Source organism: Larus michahellis, chromosome 5, assembly GCF_964199755.1.
Source record: "Larus michahellis chromosome 5, bLarMic1.1, whole genome shotgun sequence".
NCBI lineage: Eukaryota > Metazoa > Chordata > Aves > Charadriiformes > Laridae > Larus > Larus michahellis.
Window position 1 is genome coordinate 27062267 of NC_133900.1, and position 20071 is coordinate 27082337.

The 20071-nt window shown below is 42.8% G+C and overlaps 1 protein-coding gene across 3 annotated transcripts in view; it reads right to left on the reverse strand.

The window, feature by feature from the left end:
- TECRL (trans-2,3-enoyl-CoA reductase like) overlaps positions 1-20071 on the reverse strand; it is a 72224-nt gene that overhangs the window by 32770 nt on the left and 19383 nt on the right. For all 3 annotated transcript variants that reach the window (XM_074589265.1, XM_074589266.1, XM_074589263.1), the window contains exon 3: positions 1180-1224. In XM_074589265.1, the coding sequence (XP_074445366.1) occupies positions 1180-1224 (45 nt within the window). The remainder of the gene's footprint in view (positions 1-1179; positions 1225-20071) is intronic.

Genomic DNA, 20071 nt, shown 5'->3' on the forward strand with positions numbered 1-20071 from the left:
TAGGCTGCCCTGCTAACGGTCAAGGTGTAGGCCTAACCCGTATTCTGATTTATTTTGGTGACTTGGTACTATTTCTCCAGGTTAACAACTTAGAGCATTTCTATGAGAGTTATTCTCCTCTCATTTTAACAAAAGCATTAGGCTGACATGACACTGGGCAGCAGTGCCTAGCAATTGTTACGATGCTATCTCTGTTAATCTAGACCACTAGAGACATGCCATGCAATCACACGGAATTTCATAGAGCACTTTGTGTTCTGTCTTGCAAGATTAATGGGAAAGTCAATGTTATGCTGTGTCTCCCTCACTGATATCTTTTGCTGAAGCGTTTGCATTCTCAGGTTATTTTACAATAGGTGGCACCATCATGATGAATGCAACTTCTTGGGCAAAAGCCCACAGTCCAAGATTTCTTTGTGAGCTGTCTGACCAGGGCAGACCAAGTGTATCTGAGCTTTATATTACTTTTCACAGTATTCTGAGGCATCTGCTTCCAGTCCTGATGGACCTGGAGTGTACAGGTAGAGACATAAAATGGCAATATCTGGTTCTTTTTTTTTTTTTTTAATAGAGGCAGTGAGTTGGATATTAGGAAACCCCAACAGCCACTGGCATGGGGTGTTGCCATGGCTGCAACACTTCTCTTTTCCAATTTCTGTATTGTGTCTCCCTTTCGATATATGTTTGTTGGCCGTTTAAGTGAATGAGGGTGCTAAATTCCACCAGGTGCTGAGCCCTCATTTTCTAGGGCTCTGCAATGCTACAAGTCCACAGACCAAATGCCACACGGCCTGTGGCAGCTTCATCTCCCACTGCCGTGACCACCAAGAACTGGTGTACTGGCACAAAAATTGCATCTTCTGATGAGGCTGTGAGCAAGTACTAAAATGGATAATGCAGTGCTAGTGAGGGAAGTGAGTGAATGGTTTTAAAACTGCTTTGTCTTCATTATTTGATCATATATTGTATTCTGAAACATTTTTACTCAGGGGTTATGAAAACCATTAGATTCCTTTATTAATGAGAAAGCTAATAAGTTAATCATTGATATCAATTAATGAAAAAGTGCTTACAGTTCACCCAATAACAAATATAAAGAGAGAAATACTGTTAGGAGGAGAACTTGCCAGAGAATTAGTAATACGTTAGGTGGCTGTATTCAACCATAGGAATACTTACTGCGTTCTAGTTGCAGGCCAACACGGGAAGGGTACCACTGGGGACCTATTCAAATCACAAAGCATGGCTGTTAATTTCATGGTGGAGGATCTAAATTTTCCTTTCTGTTAGTGTTCTTTTTAGCTGATAGCTAAAAATGTGAGATTAAAAAAAAAAAATCCTCTCTTTTGGTCTCAGCTATACAAGCAGAATACAAGACAGCTAGGAGGAGCACACAATGCACACATTAGAGCAGAAATTAAATCCCTTCTCCCCACTTGAGTGTTGGAAGGGCCAATCTCAATGCTGAATGCTCCACTGGCTCATGAAAAATGGGCATGTGTGCACACCACTGCAAAGTATAAAGAGGACCCTGTTTATTACTGTATTTGCCAAAACTCCATACTAAATGTATCAGTCTTGCCCCTCCCTCCAAAATGATGCTTGTTCTAAAGTCTGGTCCGAAGGTGTTGTTTTTTCCCATTCGGGAATATAAAACCTTACTAGGGACATGCAGCTAGCATTAGTTCTTAATCACGGATTAATCAGGCAAATAGAGACACAAAAAGCAGAAGCACTTGGGTAGCTAATGCTGGGTTACGTATGACTTCCATGATACCCATCAACTCAAGGATGTTCCCTGGAAGCAGATTTTTAAATGCTCTAGTTTAAAGGTTGCTCCTAAATGCACGACAGCAGTTGGCAGTTGTTATTAGTTGCCCTTTGATGATTTTGGAGAGTTTGTTCAAACAGGTACAGGTCTCCAGCTGCATTTGTTTCTCTCAGTGTCAGGGCAAGTGGGTAAGTGCCACAGACAGACTGCCCAAGGGATCGTGGCTGTTTGAATTGTTAACTGGTCCAGCTCTTTGTAGTGCCTGCATGCAGAAGGCCGTGCCCCTACAGCTGAATGGTCAACATAAGCACCTCCTCCCTTGCACCACAAAGACACACAACTCAGCTTATCCACACACACACTTCAGTTTGCTGTTGAAAGTTTTTAGGGCTGACCTGACGTATTTTAAGGCTGACCTGGAGCAGCCTGGAGAGACCTTATGCAGCCCATGGTGTTGACTGAGATTTGGGGACAAGAAAATCTGACAGAGGAAAGTGAGGGAATAGCTGCACTATCACCACCCCCAGCCTTTTCTACCGCATTTGCCTTTTTTTCCTGTGACACTCTTTAGGACAGCTGATAGCCTGAAAGAGATTTGCTTTGTCTTTTCCATTCAAAGTCTGTGTTAAATTGGTCAAATATAGCCATGGTTTTCTTTAGTGTTATCTTAGAATTGTTAGTATTCCTGAATTTAAGATACCAGTATTCCCATATCCTAAAGAAATGGAAAAAAATTCCCCACAATGATTGTGATCCAACATAGGAACATTTGCCCCAAGAAGCTGTGGGATCTACTTCCCTGGAGATAGTCAGGCCTCGGCTGGGGAAGTCCCCGAGTAATCTCATAGGACTTGAAAGTCGGCCCTGCTCTGAGCAGGAGCCTGGACCAGATGAGGTCCATAGACTGCTTCTACCTTAATTGTGTTTCAGAATGATCAAGAGAGCTTGTTCACCACACCGGCTGCCAGCTGGGGGGGAAGGGGAGCTGTACACAGTGTGTGCTGCACCCACTGTGCAGTGGCACCCGGATCACTCTCATTTCAAATGCACTTGGTCTGAGTTTTGCAGGCAGGAACAGGCATTAGATGAACCCGTGAACCAGGGCTAATAGCAGAAGGTGAAACATCCATCAAGTAAGTTGCAAACATTTTTTTCAAGGTACCACAACAATCCATGGCTATTAAAGATAACAAAAGGAAGATAGAGAAAGAGCAGCTGTCTGACTTGTCAAGAAAGATGTGATTTGCTCCAGGACAGCAGATATCAATAGTTATTTGGGAGCCTGAAATGCAATGTACTCGTGTTAAATTGGAATCTTCCCCCAAGCCCCCCTCCTTCATATTACAGTATGTTTCAATAAAAGCCAATTTACCTCATCCTGTGGCAGTGCACTTTTAGGTATGGCTCATAATCCTCACAAGGGCAAACAGAGGTTGTGCGTTTAAGCACGTCATCCTACATTTCCAGTCCTTTAGCCTCAGTACACCATTATGTTCAAACATACTCAAAGATTTAGACAGATGGAAGTGTGCCTTTGCTGCTGCTTGTCTGCAGTGACCTTGTTATCACACCGCTGTGTCTCTCTAGTTTCCAGACCATCCTTGGGGTGCTGTGTGTATTTAGCTGGAGAGACCTGGAATTAGCTGTTGGGATGTTCCTTCCCAGCTCTTAGTACTGGTGGGGGGCCACTAGCTAATGTTAAGTGGAAATGCTATGCAAATGGAGTGGGGGACAAAGTCCGAACACATCTCTATTTGTAAGTATGCTGGTTTTAGTCTGAACATGAAAGTTTCCCACTTTTAGTCTTTACTGGCAGCAGACTTTAGCAAGGCTGCTCCCAAGTCTTTACTGCCTGAGGACGTGCAAAAAACAGCGTTGCTTTCTGGAGAGATGTGTGACCCCACTTTATTCCTCTGGAGGTCTCAGAGGTCTGGCTGGTCTGCTCTCCCAGCCTGAGGAGACTCATTTCAGAGAGAGGAAAGCTCACACATTCCTGGGCTTCAGATATTTGCTTGTTCCCCATGTGGTAGCAGTCAGCCAAGGGGACCTTGGCCCCACTTGTCACCATTTACCTTCTTTCTTCCTGTGACTGTTTTCTGCAGGGATCTTCCAGAGCTCTCACTAGGACAGCTCCAGATTTCTATTTGGCAATGCAGGACGCCAATTCCAGTCTATCCTGGCTCTGGCAAACACACATTCATGTCACTCCTATAGCAGAAGAGCTCTTCTTTCTTTTAATAGTGAAAAGAAGCCAAATGCAGTGACTAATTATCACCTGTATTAATTCTTGCTACTGCCTGTCGGAATAGGGGGTTGATGGATCTCTTGGATACCTAAAGCCAGTACTATCTGGCAGATAAGCTTCACCTGCCATCAGCAGGAGTTCAGAAGTGCATGTGGAGAGTGCATTCTCCCAGACAGAGTAAACAAGCACTCACTGAAGACAAAGACGCAGCTGCAGCTCTGCAGCACTCAAAGCCCTCTCTGTACTCCCACACCTGGCAAAGCTTGCTTCAGTCTAAAGCTGGAGGGTTTCTCTTTTCCAGGGTTGGTTTTTTTTTTTTTTTTTAGTAGAGTTTACTTTCCAGTTTATTCTTATGAACACTTTCCATTGGTGCTTCCTGCAGAGATTAATGGCAATCCAAGAGCATGGGTGACTGTGTTTATCTTATAATTCCTGTTGCATCTAAGATCAGGCATGTATTATTATTTACTTTCTGACATTGTGATAGTGCATCAGAGCTCAGCCACATGGTACTCAGTAGGTCACAGTCCCTGTATATTCCTTGTCATCAGCAGAGCTATTCAGCTCACTTGCGCAGGGTTATGGTTTTGGCTGTGCATTTCACACTTGGAACAAAGTTGTAAAAATAACATTTCAGCCCACTTATATCCCAGACCACTATTGACTGGAAAAAGCAGATCTAGGCTGACCAGAAAATAAGAATGGCCATCATGGTTCAAACTACAGGCCTATTTAGCCAATATTATATGCTCTGATATTCATCCAATATTGTGGTTCCTCCACATTTCTTACATTTGTGTGGAACACTTTTGGTTCATTTTTTTGCAGCACATCTGAACAGCTATTGAAACGTCTGCCTGGTTTTCCATCTCCTGTTTGGTTATTTCTACCCTCCCGACCTATCCTTCCATTGAAGGATGTTTGTCTCAGACTTTAATACAGTCACCCCGCCAACTGCATGTACATAGGTACCTGACAGATTTGCCCATTCCGCAGCTGAAAAGTTATTCACAAACTCATTGATTGTAAATGTCATCAACATCATTCTTCTTCACTGAGCAACCTGGTCTAATGAAAGACGTCCCTGCCCATGGCAGAGGCGCTGGATTGAATGATCTTCGAATGTCCCTTCCAACTCAAACTGGTTTACAATTCTATGATTCATCCTATCCTGTTATAATTCAATGTTCCTTCTATGTGTACAGGCTTCCTTTAGTCTGGGAGGGTAATCAATTAATTATAAGTCTTAAGCCTTTCACCTTATTCCCTCTTCTCTGTCAGGAATCTGATACAACTTTGTGGAAAAAATCCATACATTTATTTAGGAATACTTAAAATATTTTAATGCTATTACCTTTAAAGCACCATAGTTTTTCAACACAGGATGGTATTTTCTTGGAAAGCAACTCAATGTTTACTTTTAATAGTCTGTTTTTAAAAATAGACGTGAGGAAAAACATTAAATTTTTGATGGGTTATTTTTTGTACCTGCCAGTACTTAAAACAAAAAATGAAAACATAAGCAAACTGACTGGATATATAAAAACTGACAGCCACCTTTAATTTGACCACATCCAACTATAAAAACACTTATTAATACGGGATATAAAAAGCAGATGTAGTGCTATTAAATAACCATCCAAATGCTTGCTAAAATGAATCATGGCTTGCCTCAGTACCATGCCCAGCTGCCAATACCACTATGCAAAGATGCACAGAAAACCAAAATGCAGTTTGTTTTTTCACTGCATCTAGACTAGAATTTCAGCAAATGAATCGGCTGACAATCACAGGAACTGAGTTTTAAAAGCCCATATGCAGTTTTAAAAGCGTCCAAAGGTACTCTCTATCCACATGACTAAAATTGACCTTAGCGTGTGCTCCACTACTTAAATATCAGAAGAGGTTTTGAAAATATAACAACTAAAAAATCTAAGTACTAGGTTCTTTCCAATAGTTATGAAATTTAAGGGGTCAGTCTAATTTTTACTAATTTTCATAAACTTCCATATAAATTCTTTAGTTTGCTGCCTGTTCTGTAGTAAATTACACAATCAAATGCCTATTTGTCACAAAGTATTTTTGAAGTCAGGCGAACCTGTTTGAGAGCAAAGGCGTAACATGATGATGAAGACCTCTCTTGCTGGGAAATTCAGTGTGTTCCTTAGAACGCAGCCCTGCTAAAGCTATTCCTCTGGGAAGCAAGGAGCCTAAGAAATGCAAACCAGAGCTGACAGACACAGTTTGGAGATAATTAGCAGACTGACTTTCCATGATCAGCTAATTTTATTATCAGTTAAATTGTTTGCTTCTCATTGTATGTCACCACCCATGCATCTCTAATAACAAATAGCCTTAATAATTACCAGCAATACCTGCTGTGATATGAATAGGATGATATGAACTAATGATAATGAAAATTACTATAATCAATCAGCAGCAGCATGTTTAAATTTGCAGAAATACAAGAAATTCTGGGGACCACTGTGGCACCGATATCCCTTATATGATCACAGAATGTTACACATTAGCTGAGAAATGTAACAGCACTTGCTCACGTGAACTGAGCACAGCTGAAATGCATTCCACCGCCTTAACCAGATGGCAATTTTGATATCTACATAGCAATAAGAGATTGCTAGGAAAGGCTCACGTATTAATATGTGTGGGGATGGTGCTTTTGTGCATAATATATAGAGATGGACAGACATACCAACACACAGATTATCAGAAAACTTGCCGAGGTCTTTCCTTGACAAGTAAATGGGGAACTAATACAGTTTTGACTGGGATAGAGTTAATTTTTTAGCTTGTATGCAACTGTGTTTTGGATTTATGCTGAAAATAGTGTTGATAATACAGGGATGTTTTTGTTACTGCTGAGCGATGCTTACACAGAGTCAAGGCCTTTTCTGCTCCTCACACCACCCCGCCAGCTGGGGGTGCACAAGAAGCTGACCCCAACTGACCAAAGGGATATTCCATACCATATGACATTATGCTCAGCAATAAAAAGCTGGGGGAAGAAGGAGGGGGGGGCAATGTTCGAGTGATGACTTTTTATCTTCCCAAGTAACCATTATGTGTGATGGAGCTCTGCTTTGCTGGAGATGGCTGGACACCTGCTTGCCAATGGGAAGTGATGAATGAATTCCTTGGTTTGCTTTCCTTGTGTGCGCGGCTTTTGCTCTGCCTACTAAACCGTCTTTATCTCAACCCACGAGTTTTCTCACTTTTACTTTTCTGGTTCTCTCCCCCATCGCAACTGGGGGAAGCGAGCGATTGGCTGCGTGGCGCTCAATTGCCGGCCAGGGTTAACCCATGACAGCGACCTTAAACAGCAACGGTCCTAAGTGTTGTTTCTCTTGGTTGCAGCAGATGTGTTTGAGCGTTCTCAGGAACGCTTCTGAGAAAACAGGAATAGATGGAGATATCAACATGCTGACAGTTGCAGCCTTCACTGGACTGAAGTTTGCATACCCTTGCTTCACTGAGCTGACAGCAGGGAAGTGGGATGCTGAAATGACTTGAAGCTGTTGCTTTCTGCTTTTATTTGGAAGAAAAGGCTGTGGGATTTATTGTGCTGACATTGCACTTGAGTGATTCCTGAGCATGATGGCAGTAAGCAAAGCACACCTAAGAAACCACAGTAAAACTAAGTGGGACCAGAAGACCAAGAGAGAATGTATCTGAAGCTATTACTTACTATGTTTGCCTTCACTGTAATAAACGACAGCTGCTGAGTACTGCAATACGAATGACCAGTCCACTTGAGCAATTGCAGCTCTCAGCAGCAAGCCTGGGGCAAGCAAGGCCCCAGTGTCTCTTCACGGGGCCCCACTCAAAACGCCCTCTTTGGCCACAGAGCAAAAGATGTTTTGCTGCTTTGACCTGCTAAATGCCAGCGCAATCATCTGGGTCTTTTTTTTTCAGGGCTAGTGCAGAGAGACCAGCTCTAGCCAGGCCCCTTCCAGGTACTGCCCAGCTGTACTGGCCTGGCACCGTACTGGGCTCCTGAGCACAGCTGAGCTTGCAGGGGCCAGGCTACCAACTGTACGCTGCTTCTACCTCTCACTAAGTCTTTAGGGCACAGGGCTGGCCTTGGGAAGGCACCTGCTGGATATGGGATCAGTCAGCCAGGCTGTGTTTTCCTTACAGAAGGGTCTTTGATATGGTATATCAGAATATTTAAAGAGCAGGAGCAAGGTCTTGAACATCCATGTTTGTATGGGAAGTCAGCAGGAAGAGCAGATCCAGTGTGTTCTGATCAGTAAAATCTCAGCAGGATACTGAAAAGGATGTTGTTTTTAATGTCTCCCTACCCAGGGATAAATCCCTTTTCTTTGTCAGCTTTTTTCTCTGAGTATTTTTTCTGATTTGTTTAATTTGTAAGCTTTCCAAAGGCTTCCAAGGCCCAAAGGCATCTTGACCTCTAGTTGCTGTGGGGACACAAGTAACCACTTTCTTAACGACACGTGGAATTTGAAAGAGGAGCTATTGGATCATAAGCATCCATTTCTTTCTTCTGGTTTTTGTAATACGTGAATGTATAACGTAATACATGGAGAGCAAGCAGTGGACTGGCTGAATCGATGTCTCCAGACATTGGCTAAAACCAACAGTGCTAAGGACAGGGTCTGGCCTAGGGGCAGAACAACACACACTTCCCATGGACTAATAATCAAGTAAGTCCCAGCCTGACAAAGTGTCTGGCTACCTGCTTCATTTTTAGATGCTCATTTGATTGTTCCCATTGTCCTTAAATGCTTAAAATCTGTGAGCATCCATTTTTCCTACAAAAAGCCATGTAACTGTCACCCTGGCACCTTCACTGAAGCCCCACAGAGCCTAATCCAGAAGGTTTTTCAGAGCATGCCTAACGTCTCTATACCAAAGAGTATTATGTTGCATACAATGCCTGCAGCCATTCCCCTTAAACAGCGTCAGAATTTTGCTTTTCTTCCCCAGGATCTGGCAATCAGGGTAGTCCTGTCCATACGCTGGTTCCTGCGAGCAGTTAATCCACTCTGACTGTGCCAAGATTTGGAATTCCAGCCCGTGGGACTCTGCACTGCACCTTGGGTCACATATTCACCTGATTGCATTTTCATTGAAAAAAACTTATATACATGCCTGGCCTCGTTGAGGAACAGAACACTCCTCTCCCCTCCACCTTTTCTTTTTTCCCTGAAAAAAAACACCTCACACTGTATCTATATTCTGATCAGGCAATAATGGACAAATTCCTTAAGAGTCAGCATAGTTTTTCTTAATGAAGATCGATTGTTATTAGTGGTAAACAGAATATTATTTGTCATTTAGAGGTCAATTTATGTCACTAGCAGATTAAGCTTTCAATTTTCCTTCTGAAACAGCTTGACGCTGAAAGCAGCTGTGGAAATTTAGACAAGAAAAAAACATCAGAAACTAAAAGCAAGCAAGTATGCAACATTTAGAGGCGTGTTTTAATATTTTTGCTACATTGTTTCTCCTTTCCACTTCTGAAAGAAAAAAGAGAAAATGAAAAAGAAAATCCAGCCCTGTGCATTTCAATTTTCCGTGTAGCCTGCTGCAGAAAGTATAATTAATTTTGATCTTTCTGTGTGGATTTGCATTTAAATTAATGTGCGTGGGCAAGGGAAGGGAAAGGGGATGAAGCTCAGCTTTCATTTCATTAGTAACAACCACAGAAGAGAATGCAGCGAAACAAGGAAACAGATACTCTGACAAGCCTGGAGCTTGAGCAAGGTCACCTTAACCAGTGCCAGGAGGTGAGGGGTGCTGAACGCCCCGCGCTGCAGCGGGGCACAGTGGGGACAGCAGGACACAGTGGGGTGGCAGTGCCCAGCTGAGCAGTGTGACACACGCGCTCTGCCCGTCCCGGAGCAGCGTCCCTGCAGGGCTGGTTCCCCTGGCGTGGGCTTCGTGCTGCCTTCGCTGCCTGTGTGACACACGGCCACTGCACAGGGGCACGCACTGTCGCTGCAGGGGGGTGGTGGGCAGGTTGGTCAGTGAAGCTGGACTCGGCGTAATCGGTTTGGGGAGTGTTTTGACCAGGGACCCCCAGGGAGGACTGCGCCCTGTGATCCGTGCACTGAAACAGCACTGAGTTTGCTTTGTATTTGCAGACAGTTGTGTTCTGGCTCTGAAATGCCAACCCCAATTAAGAGAGAGATGCATAATTTATGCCGACTGAGGATCTGTATTCTGGCAGTTATCTTTGTCTTTGAGTCTCCTGTCTCTACAAGTTTGGAAACGGTAGCAAAGATAATTGTTGAGGTATCAGAGGGATGTGAGAAATCGATCAGGATTCTCTTCCTAAATATAAACTCTGTCAGTGAAGCCTTCATACAAAGGGTGACCCAAACATGAGAAACTGCACGGTAAGGAACATACATTTGCCAAACTAAGTATGTGTTTCAGGGACTAAAGATATCCTTATCCTTCCTTCTCTGTCTGCCTGTCCATATTCTAACCTGGGATTTTTAAAAATGCAGCTTAATGTTTGGTGGTTTACGAAATCAGTTGCCGTCTATCTGAATCCTTAACTGCTCAAATACCTTTACTGGTGTGGCAGTAGCCAACCCAGCCAAGGGTTTCATAGGCAGTAAAGCAGAGCGTTTAAACACAGGTATCTGACCGTCCTTGTGGTCTCAGAAAACACGAGCAATAAGATATAAAGGCCTGTTTTAAAATGCTGTTTCTTTTAAAACCTTTGTTCATGTTCAGCCTCTGCCAGTTTCTGAGAGAACAAACAGTGCTGTGCCTTGCAGTGTTACAGACACTCTCTGTTTCAGGACACTGATAACACAGGTCACTGCCTCCTCACTTCAGGAAGCTCGGGTTTGGACATTGCCGCAATCAGCACGGCTGCTAAGTACATTTAGGAAGCAGCTCTCCACAGAGCTGCACGAGGGGCAGAGAGCAGAGAACTGGCGAGGTCACTATTTTACCCCGTGCTGCTTGCACAGTGTCTGAATGCAGTATGGCACTGGTGCACGCTACAGCAGGCTTGGGGCCCTGCTGATTTATGTTCCGGCATCAGAAAGTGCCCAGTGGTCCAACAATCACAGCTGATACAGCAAAGATGGCTCAAAAGCTCATTTTTGCCTCTACCTTAGAAGTACTGGGCAGAGGAGCGTCCTACCCCAGGCTCTAGCTATGTTTCTTTAAATGCATTCCTAAGTCAATTAGCTAATAAAGTATGCTAATGAATTATAATTTTCTTTCAATATTTGACTGTCCAGGGGATAGCGCTCTCTCCAGTCTCTTATCTAATGAGGATGCGTTCCCTTGCTAACCCCTAATAGCAAGGCGGTTTTTGTATCTAATGGCCACACCAATGCTATCAACAATTAACTGAACACATTTGAACTGACATGTTTTCTTCCTTGGTGCAAATTAATTTCTCATAAACTCATTGGTAAATTCACCACACTGAAAATTAATCGTTACTAATAACAGGGCTAAATTGTAGTTTCTCCATGAACGATGAGGAAAAGGCAGCACAGATCTGCCCTGCATTGGCAGCAGATCAGACACCAGCATGTGAGCCAGAGACTCAGTCATATTCCCATGTCCTTCCTGGGAGAAGTTTATTTTGGCTGGTTTAATTTCCCCTTCCCACCACCTTAATTAGGTTGAGCAGAGGCTTCAGTGCCTCAGAAGCACTGCCATGAAGCTTAGGAAACCGGTCTTCCCATCTCAGCTCTACGACAGAGGACAAATAATTTTCCCTCTGCATACTGCGGTTCCCCTGCTGTGAAATGAGCCTACAGTACCTTTCCAGCGAATATAGTCGTGAGGACAAACAGCAAACATGGTTGATTCTACGTCACCTCCCATGCGTGCTGTGAGCGATACTCTAGGCCACATGGAGAGCACAGGACCCGTCATCCCAAGCTCCTCCATCAGGAAAAGAGCCCAGGCAGGCTGTCTGCACATCAAAGACAGGTAGACATAGTGCTTAGAGATATGGTTTAGTGATGGTTTTTGTCAGAGTTAGGTTGATGGTTGGACTAGATGATCTGAAAGGTGCCTGTCAACCTAGGTGAGTCTATGATTCTAAAGAAGTGCAAGATGCTTAAAACTGATCAGCAAGCTGCTTCTCCAGTTATACAGACATGGTCCATGAGGGACTTGATCATGGTGATACTGCTTGGTGAGTCTATTCATGCTCATACTCGAGAGATAACATTTCATCCCAATCTATACAGCAAACGCTTAATGGTCTTTGAACACCTCTACTGATTTTCCTCTGTAAATGTTACAGCCACAACTCATCTAAACTGTTTGTGAACGCTGAACTTGCACTCTAATGGCAGAATATTAAAAAAAAAATCCCTTCCTGTTAGTATTTATTTGAACTAGAGCAAAAGATGTTGTTTAAAGCAAATAAACCACTGGCATAACCTTCTGTTTGTTCTATTTCTGTGCCATTTGGTAACAATTTTTGGAGCTGGCCTTCTTATTTGCAGGCAGAATTACTTGAAATTTTTCAAAAACATTTTTGATGCTGTAGAAACATGTCTTTTGTTTTCAGAATTCAGAGTTGTTTATGGACAAATTGAGGTTGTATATTCAAACCCAGAAAAAAAAAAACTCAACTTGTTTTTAGTGACAGGCTTACTGGTTCTTTTTCACACTCTGATTTTCCATGTACAGTTCTCTTTTTACTTTTTCTACCTCCACATTTCCTTTCTAACCCCATTTATGGAATAATTTAGACTATAAACTTTCTTTTCTTTGTCTGAAGTTTTGATAACTTCTGGTTGGTAGGCTATGAAGTTAAGCTTGCCTGCCTTAAGAAGAAAATACAGTCTCATTAAGTGATGCTAGACATGACTTAGCTTTCTGAGTTGGAAATATTAATTGGAAAATGTGGGACCTCCTATACTCATTTTGATGGGAAATCAAAAGTATGAGCCATATTACCCAAAAAACAAGACAAAATGTAAGTGTGCATTGAAAACAGGCTAGTGCCTAGGCTCCAGCCTTAAACCCACATCCAATATAAGTCATCACAACAGCAACAACAAAAGAGGTAAAGGAAAAGTTAAGACTTTCCAAAGTGTATGCTAAATAATTAAAAAGTTTATCTAAAACCAAAATGGAGCAAAGTATATACAAAAGCACCCACCTTTCCCCTGGGCTCAAATGCTTGTACCTTTATGTGGTAAATCTTGTTTGAATCAGACAGGAAATGTGGCTATAGTTTGCCACATTTGAAGCTTGCCTTGTATCAAGGCATCTTGCCAGTAGTGAATCCAGTGCATTTGGACTCACAAAGCTACTCGGTTCGAAATGGAAAGTTTATGACAGACCTTCAGAACCTCATGAATAGTGTTGGGGTGTTTTAAGGATCAGAAATATTCCTTCAACAAAGGTGCTGCCATGCAGTCATTTCAGCATAAATTAAGACAGCCCTTGGCAGTGGTCAAACTAAACGATGTGTTGCCACCTTTCTACATGGGAATACAGCACCCACTGCTCTTACCTAATGGATATTGGGGTTATTATATACTCCAGGAAAAACTAGATTGCTCTCCTAAAGATAAGCATATTCCAGAGAAGTCCCCATCTGCTCTTAGCTAGGTGCTAAGTTTTCCACACTTTCAGAGGCCCCATCTATTTGTGTATGCATTTGCCTGTTTGCAAACATTGAAAAAAGAGATGAAAATAATTTGAAAGGGAAGGTAGTAGGTGAGACACCACATAGCCTCAGAGACTGCCTTTTCTTTCCAGAGTCTTTTGAGGGATCTAGAGGTGCCTGTGCCTCCGTTTCTCCAGATATGAGATGAGGTGTCTGGGTCTTTCATTGAAAACTTTGAGACTAATTGGTGGGGATAGGAATTAGTTTCCATCTAATGTCGGTTGGTAAAGCATGATTGGAGGACTGGAAATAACTAAATGCAAGACTGGAATACAGAGGTAAATGCGCAAAGGCACCTAACAACCTGTCTTGGTTTTGTCTGGGATGGAGTTGACTTTCTTCCTGTGAGCTGTATAGTGCTGTTTTGGGTTTGGGATGGGACTATTGTTGACAGCACACTGATGGTTTTGGTTGTTGCGAAGCAGTCAAGGCCTTTTATGTTCCTCATGCTGCCCTGCCAGTGGGTAGGCTGGGAGTGCACAAGAAGTGGGGAGGGGACACAGCCGGGACGGCTGACCTCAACTGACAACTGACCAAAGGGATATTCCATGCCATATGACACCATGCTCAGCATATAAAGCTGGGAGAAGAAGGAGGAAGGGGGGGGATGATTGGAGTTACGGTGTTTGTCTTCCCAAGTAACCCTTACGCATGATGGAGTCCTGCTTTCCTGGAAATGGCTGAACACCTACTTGCCAATAGCAAGCAGTGAATGAATTCCTTGTTTTGCTTTGCTTGCATGCACGATTTTGAAAGATTTCTTATTTTCCTTGTTCTTGGGGTTCCCCCCCCCATACAAACAGGAAAATAAATAAATAAACAGACTACAAAAATGAGAGAGAGCACGAGAGAGAGTGCGCATATAACAAATGCAAAACAAGTCACTATCACAGGATGACATCCTTCACATTCAGGTCTGAACAGCCTCCCTTGCTCTTGTCCTGCTCAGCTCACCCTACCCCCAGAATTGCAGCTACTTGTTATGTCCCACCTCCTCTTGCCCTGTGGAAGCTGGGGGCTGCAAAAGCACAGCCGGGGAAGCCAGGAGGCAGAGAAGACCTTGGGGAAAGTCTGAACTTAGCAGCTGAAGCTGCTGCCTCTTCTCTAACCTCTCTAGCAGAGATGACACCACGGGCCTTATCATTTTCTTCTCATGCTCTCCCAGAGTTTTCCAAGAAGGAGGGAGGTTCCACTCATGGGAGATTCACTTCCTGTTCTGTTATCCAGTTCCTGTTGGCTCTGTTTCGGAAGAATTCCCTGTGACTTTTCATGCAAATCCATTCCATACAGCTCCCCATAATAGAAACTGTTGGATCTTTCTGTAAAGCCATCTGCCCAAATCTGCTGTCCAAAAGCACAGGGACGTCTACAAAAAACCTGATGTAGATGCAGAGCATGTTTAAAAGCCTGAAGTGATCTTGATCCTGCCATAATCAACAGGCATCTGTCTTATTAATGGACATGAGATTCTTTTCACAGCCATGAAGACCCGCTTTGGCTTTTACTATCCTGAATTCCTTGAATGAACAATAACTCCATATGAATCTGCTGGTGCTCACCAGGTTAACGTTGGAAGTCTATCTGTTCTTCAGACAAAAATGTAATACCCAAGTTTAAATTTATGTAGGAGCTGTTTAAAAACAAAAACTACCTTGGCATCTTCTATTAACAGTTCAGTAAGCTTTCACTCTTCATTTTACCTGAGACTAGACATTCTCTGGATTATTTCTATAGGGTCTTGCTCTGTCCTTTTCTCAGTTGAGCCACAAGCACTAATATAAGACACGTTGTAACTAATAGGCAATTCTGATAAACAAGTTTTGTTGTTTGTCATCTAGATCTGTCAATTAAATCTACTGCAAAGGCAAGAAAAGCAAAGAATCTAGCTACGAAATTTCCTTTTCTTAATGAGGCATTTAAATAGCATCTCACATTTGTTCTCCGATTGTTTACATAGGATGTCATTTGTGATGCATTGTTAGAGCCCTGTAAATCTCAGCTGGGAACAATATCCCAGAGAGCAAAGAGGGCCAGTTCTGCTTCAAGCTACATCTCAATAGAATCACTGCCTTTTCTTTTATTATATTACTCATCTGAAATTATATCTGTAATCCTGCTAATGAAATGCAATAACATCAGATGCAGCAGCTGCCAAAAAAAGGAGAAATAATGTGCATTTCCATTAAAGTTTTTAGTTGATCTTCACTTTTTCTGTTGCTAGTTTAAATATTGCTGGTTTTTCTGAAGGTCATCTTATTTCTATGAGCATTAATGGATAGCCTGGCTTTTGTGTTTTAGACACCTTACTCCCTCTGGTTCAATAGGTCATTAGGCATATATTTAAGTCATTCTTTGTCCCAAATGTTTCTTACAGGATCACAGCCAAAACAGACAAAAGATCCCAAGGTGGATGAAAGGCAGGTTAATTATTCTTATTTTATAGATGAGAAAATGAAGCTCGACAGGGAGAAAGTGTCTAGCACACAACTCACCCCAGTCAATAGCATGACTGCCACTGGTTTTGAATCAAGTCTTAAAGACCTAAGTTTTAAACATCACGTTAATTTCAGTGTGAATCATGAGACTTCAAAAATTCCAGTTGGCCCTCTGGCTTTTATTGTTATCTGTAGAAGACCAAAATGCTTTGAAAATCTGACCCTAAAAGTCTTGCTTAAGGTCCTATGTTACTAAGTGCACTGCTTCTAAACCAGCTGGGTGAGCCAAACCTCAACCATAGTTTCCTAATTCAGTACATAATGAAAATATTCGTTGTAACCACATGTACATTTCGGAAAGCAAAGCAAAACTCCAGGGATATCTAATCAGATGCTTTTCAGATTTCATAGTTCTTCCTCCACAGCTTATAATGAGACTCAAATGCTCATCAAAAGTGAACTGCAGGTGCATAGTCTGCTGCTTGCTCTCATTATTAAGTCTGACATTTAGGAACAAGAAGTCAGAAGTCAGCATCCCAACTAGAAATGTCCAAATGCAACTTCTGGGCTTTAGCAGTGTCAGCAAGAGGCACATGAGTCAGGGGTCGAATGGGAGAGTTATGACCACAGCTCAGGATGCAAAATGGTGTCTGTGAAGTGCATGGCACCTTCTGGAGAGCTACCCGATGGCTACACCACTGTGATTGCAGCTGGAGCACTCCATGCATTGGCTGTCTCTTGAAAATAGGCCAGAATTGGATTTCTGTAATTCCAACACAGAATGTGGGAGGAAAAAAAAAGAGAGACTTTGGCATCTAAGTATAATGTAAATTTTTAGTCATTTTGAAGATGAAAATCATGAGGCCAATTCAGTTTGCTGCCTTCTTTCTTCTAACTGTGTTAGGTCAATGATGCCATTCTCATTTCCTGACTGGTTATTAACAAAAGAAGTAAAAGTATTTCCAGCTTTCACAGGTGTGCTTCAATTATTTTGACAGCTAAGGCATAAATTCAAGCTACGCAAATCTGTACGATCAGACAGACGCTTGTATTTTGTATAGAGAGATTTGCACAGATATGCCACAAATAAGCTGAGAGGAGGCTGTCCTCCTGATACTTGTTCCTGCACAGATCAGAAATGAAGCCTACTGCACAGGCTGGGCTGGTGGCTGAAGCAGCACGCCAAGGCAAGAATTTAGGGCTCTGTTCTGACATGCACGCACTGCAGAGGCAGGAAGCAATTTACTCAGGGATTAGATCTTTGATTGGGAGATGGGGAGGAAGATGGTAGCAACTGGTTTGAGTTTTGTGGCAGGAGCTGTTGCTTACTTTGTGCTTAGCCTTGCAAAACAAAAAGTACAGAGTTTAAGTATATACAAACCTCACTGTGGCAGTAAAAAGAATTTCAAGGAGTTTCTAGTAAACTGAGATGTGTTGACAGGCATAGAGAAGTAAAAAGAGTCTAGGATTATGTCATTTGAGGGATATTGAAATTCATCGTAAACTTGTATTGCTATTTACTGTGTGACTAAGACAAAAGAAAAATAAATTATAAATATAATATGAAATAAATATCATCATGTTTCCTCCTAATCTAGTCATTTTCATTTACAAAGTCCACACAGATGAATGAGCAATTTACTCAGATGAAATCTCTGTACTTCTTAGTGCCCATTTGCAATAACTGCCCATCCCTAGTGATTCGCCTTCATTGTTAATTTCCAATTGAGTTGTTATGAATGCAGAGAGGGGAAAATTTATTGAAAACAATAGTTGGATGTAACTGCCAGCCCAATGTGCTCTGCAAACCTGCGCTGGGGACGTAATGCTGGGCCTATTAGCTCTGCAGTCAGATAGCTTGCACAGCAGGATATTGCCTGTCCCTTTGAAAACTCATTCATATATGGATTTGAGCTGTGGCTCTGGGATAGCGTGAACTACTTAGGATAAAAACAGGGAGGAAGGAGTCTGAGATTTGTTAAAAGCCACGGACTTTACAGATGCCTTTCTGCCTGGGAAGTGCATCCAGCTCAAGACAACTCATGGGAGGATCAGATTGTTGCCTTCTTTCCAAAATTTTGGCTTCTTCAAAGCCTGATCTCCTATTATAGGGCAGAAGAAAGATCCCTCTGGAAGGCTCTGTGCCCTAGATATAACTTATTTGGGTCTCTTCAGTTTGTGAGACACATGAAGGGCTCCTGGTTGATTGACAGGCCAAGACTATGAAGTCAGCTTGGGAGAGCCATAAATAGCATAATTCAGCTTCTCTGAGTCCCCAGCAGGTGTATTCATCGGGCACATGAGCCTCCGCAGGCATCAAAATTGACAGATTTCATTAACTTTCTTCAACCTGAGAATCCAGCTGTAATAGACAGTGTGGAGAAATCAGAGGAACCACAGGTTCTCAGCAAGACTGTGTTATCAGACAGTCCTGATTATACAGAGCCGGTAGGCAAGGCACTGGCTTAGCAGTCACCGTTCTCCCTGGTACAGCTCTTAATGACTAATCCCCACAGCATCCTTTCTCACCTCTCTGAGCCTTGCAGTTTAACGTCGCAGCCAGCCTCTAGAATGGAATTACCTGATGCAGTACGAACAGTCATCCTTTCTAGCAACAGCTCTGCATCCAGCTCCTGCATTTTAGCACAGGCCTGGCAAAATGTGGAGCTTGCCCTTGCTCTTGGAATCATGCTACTAGCTCTCAGATGTCATTAAAAACAGGAATGCTGCAGATTCAGAGTATGAAAACCCTTAGCAAACTTTTGGGAAAGGAGAAAAGGAAGCCCACTTCCTCTGCTAAAGGATTGGTTTTAGTACCTCATGTGCCTTAAGCTCCTCTCACAAGGCTTGCCTTGTGATTTCTAAGCAATGAGAGATTCTCCTCCTTGCTCTTCACCAGGCCAGCTTGGCTTCCACTGTTCTGTGTTTTGAAGATCTGCTTCGGGGTTTTGGGTGAACAATAACCTGTTGGTTTTAAAATGCTGCTCTCCTTCCAGCTGCTCAGTACTGGCTGAGCTGAGCACTACTGACAGGCAACTGGGGGGAGAAGTGAACCGGAGGCAGTCACAGCTAATTCTGAGAAGCAAAGGAGGGAGAATATGCAGAGGCCTCCCATGCAGACGGAAAAGAATTGTGTGATATGGTACTTCTGCTTATGTTTGTCCTCTGAGATGGTTAGGTATCTCCTTGCATTAGGCAATAAAGATCTTACTCAAGGCACTTGGAAGTCAGTGGGAATGTCCGATCAACTCAGTGAAATGGTGTGTTGGAAGGGCCTGCACAGGAGCCTCTGATCTTGCTTTTGTGCAGGGAGTCAGACGGGGTATGTTCTCACCAGGTGGTCTGGAGGGTGATGACATCTATGGGGCTGCCTGTTCTCCTGTGGCTTCTGGGGAACATGCAGGACGATAGCAGTAGGTAAAACCTGGCAGATGAATGCATCCTAACACATTGCCCTGCAGCAGCCTATGGAGGAGGCTGTAGGAGAAGGCTAGAAGAGAGATTGGTCCCCACCATGAAGAAGGAGTTGCACTGTCTTTCTCCTTGTCCTCTCTCTAGAGGAAAGCAACAGAAATTATTTTAGTGGTTTTCCAGGGAACATACAGCTTAGGATCACTATAGAAATACCTGCAAGAAGCAGCTGGAAGATTGTGTGGCAGAATTCTAAAGTTTCATAGTGTCCAGAAATGATGCTATTTATTCTTGAGTGCCATCTACTGACAATTTCTTTCTTAATGATTTACTCTCATTAACATTGCTTATTTTAAATACCCTAGCTCCGTTAGCTTCGATGGCGGGGGGCGGGGGCTGCAATTTTGGAGCTGAAGAATTAGGAGTTAATATTTTATTGGTACAGCTGGCAGCTTGTAATGTTCCTTATTCCTTGAGCACCTCATTCCCACTGCAGATTGGGGTATTCTGCACATGATGTTTTCAGTTCTCTCTTCAACTTCCCTTTTTCCTTCCAC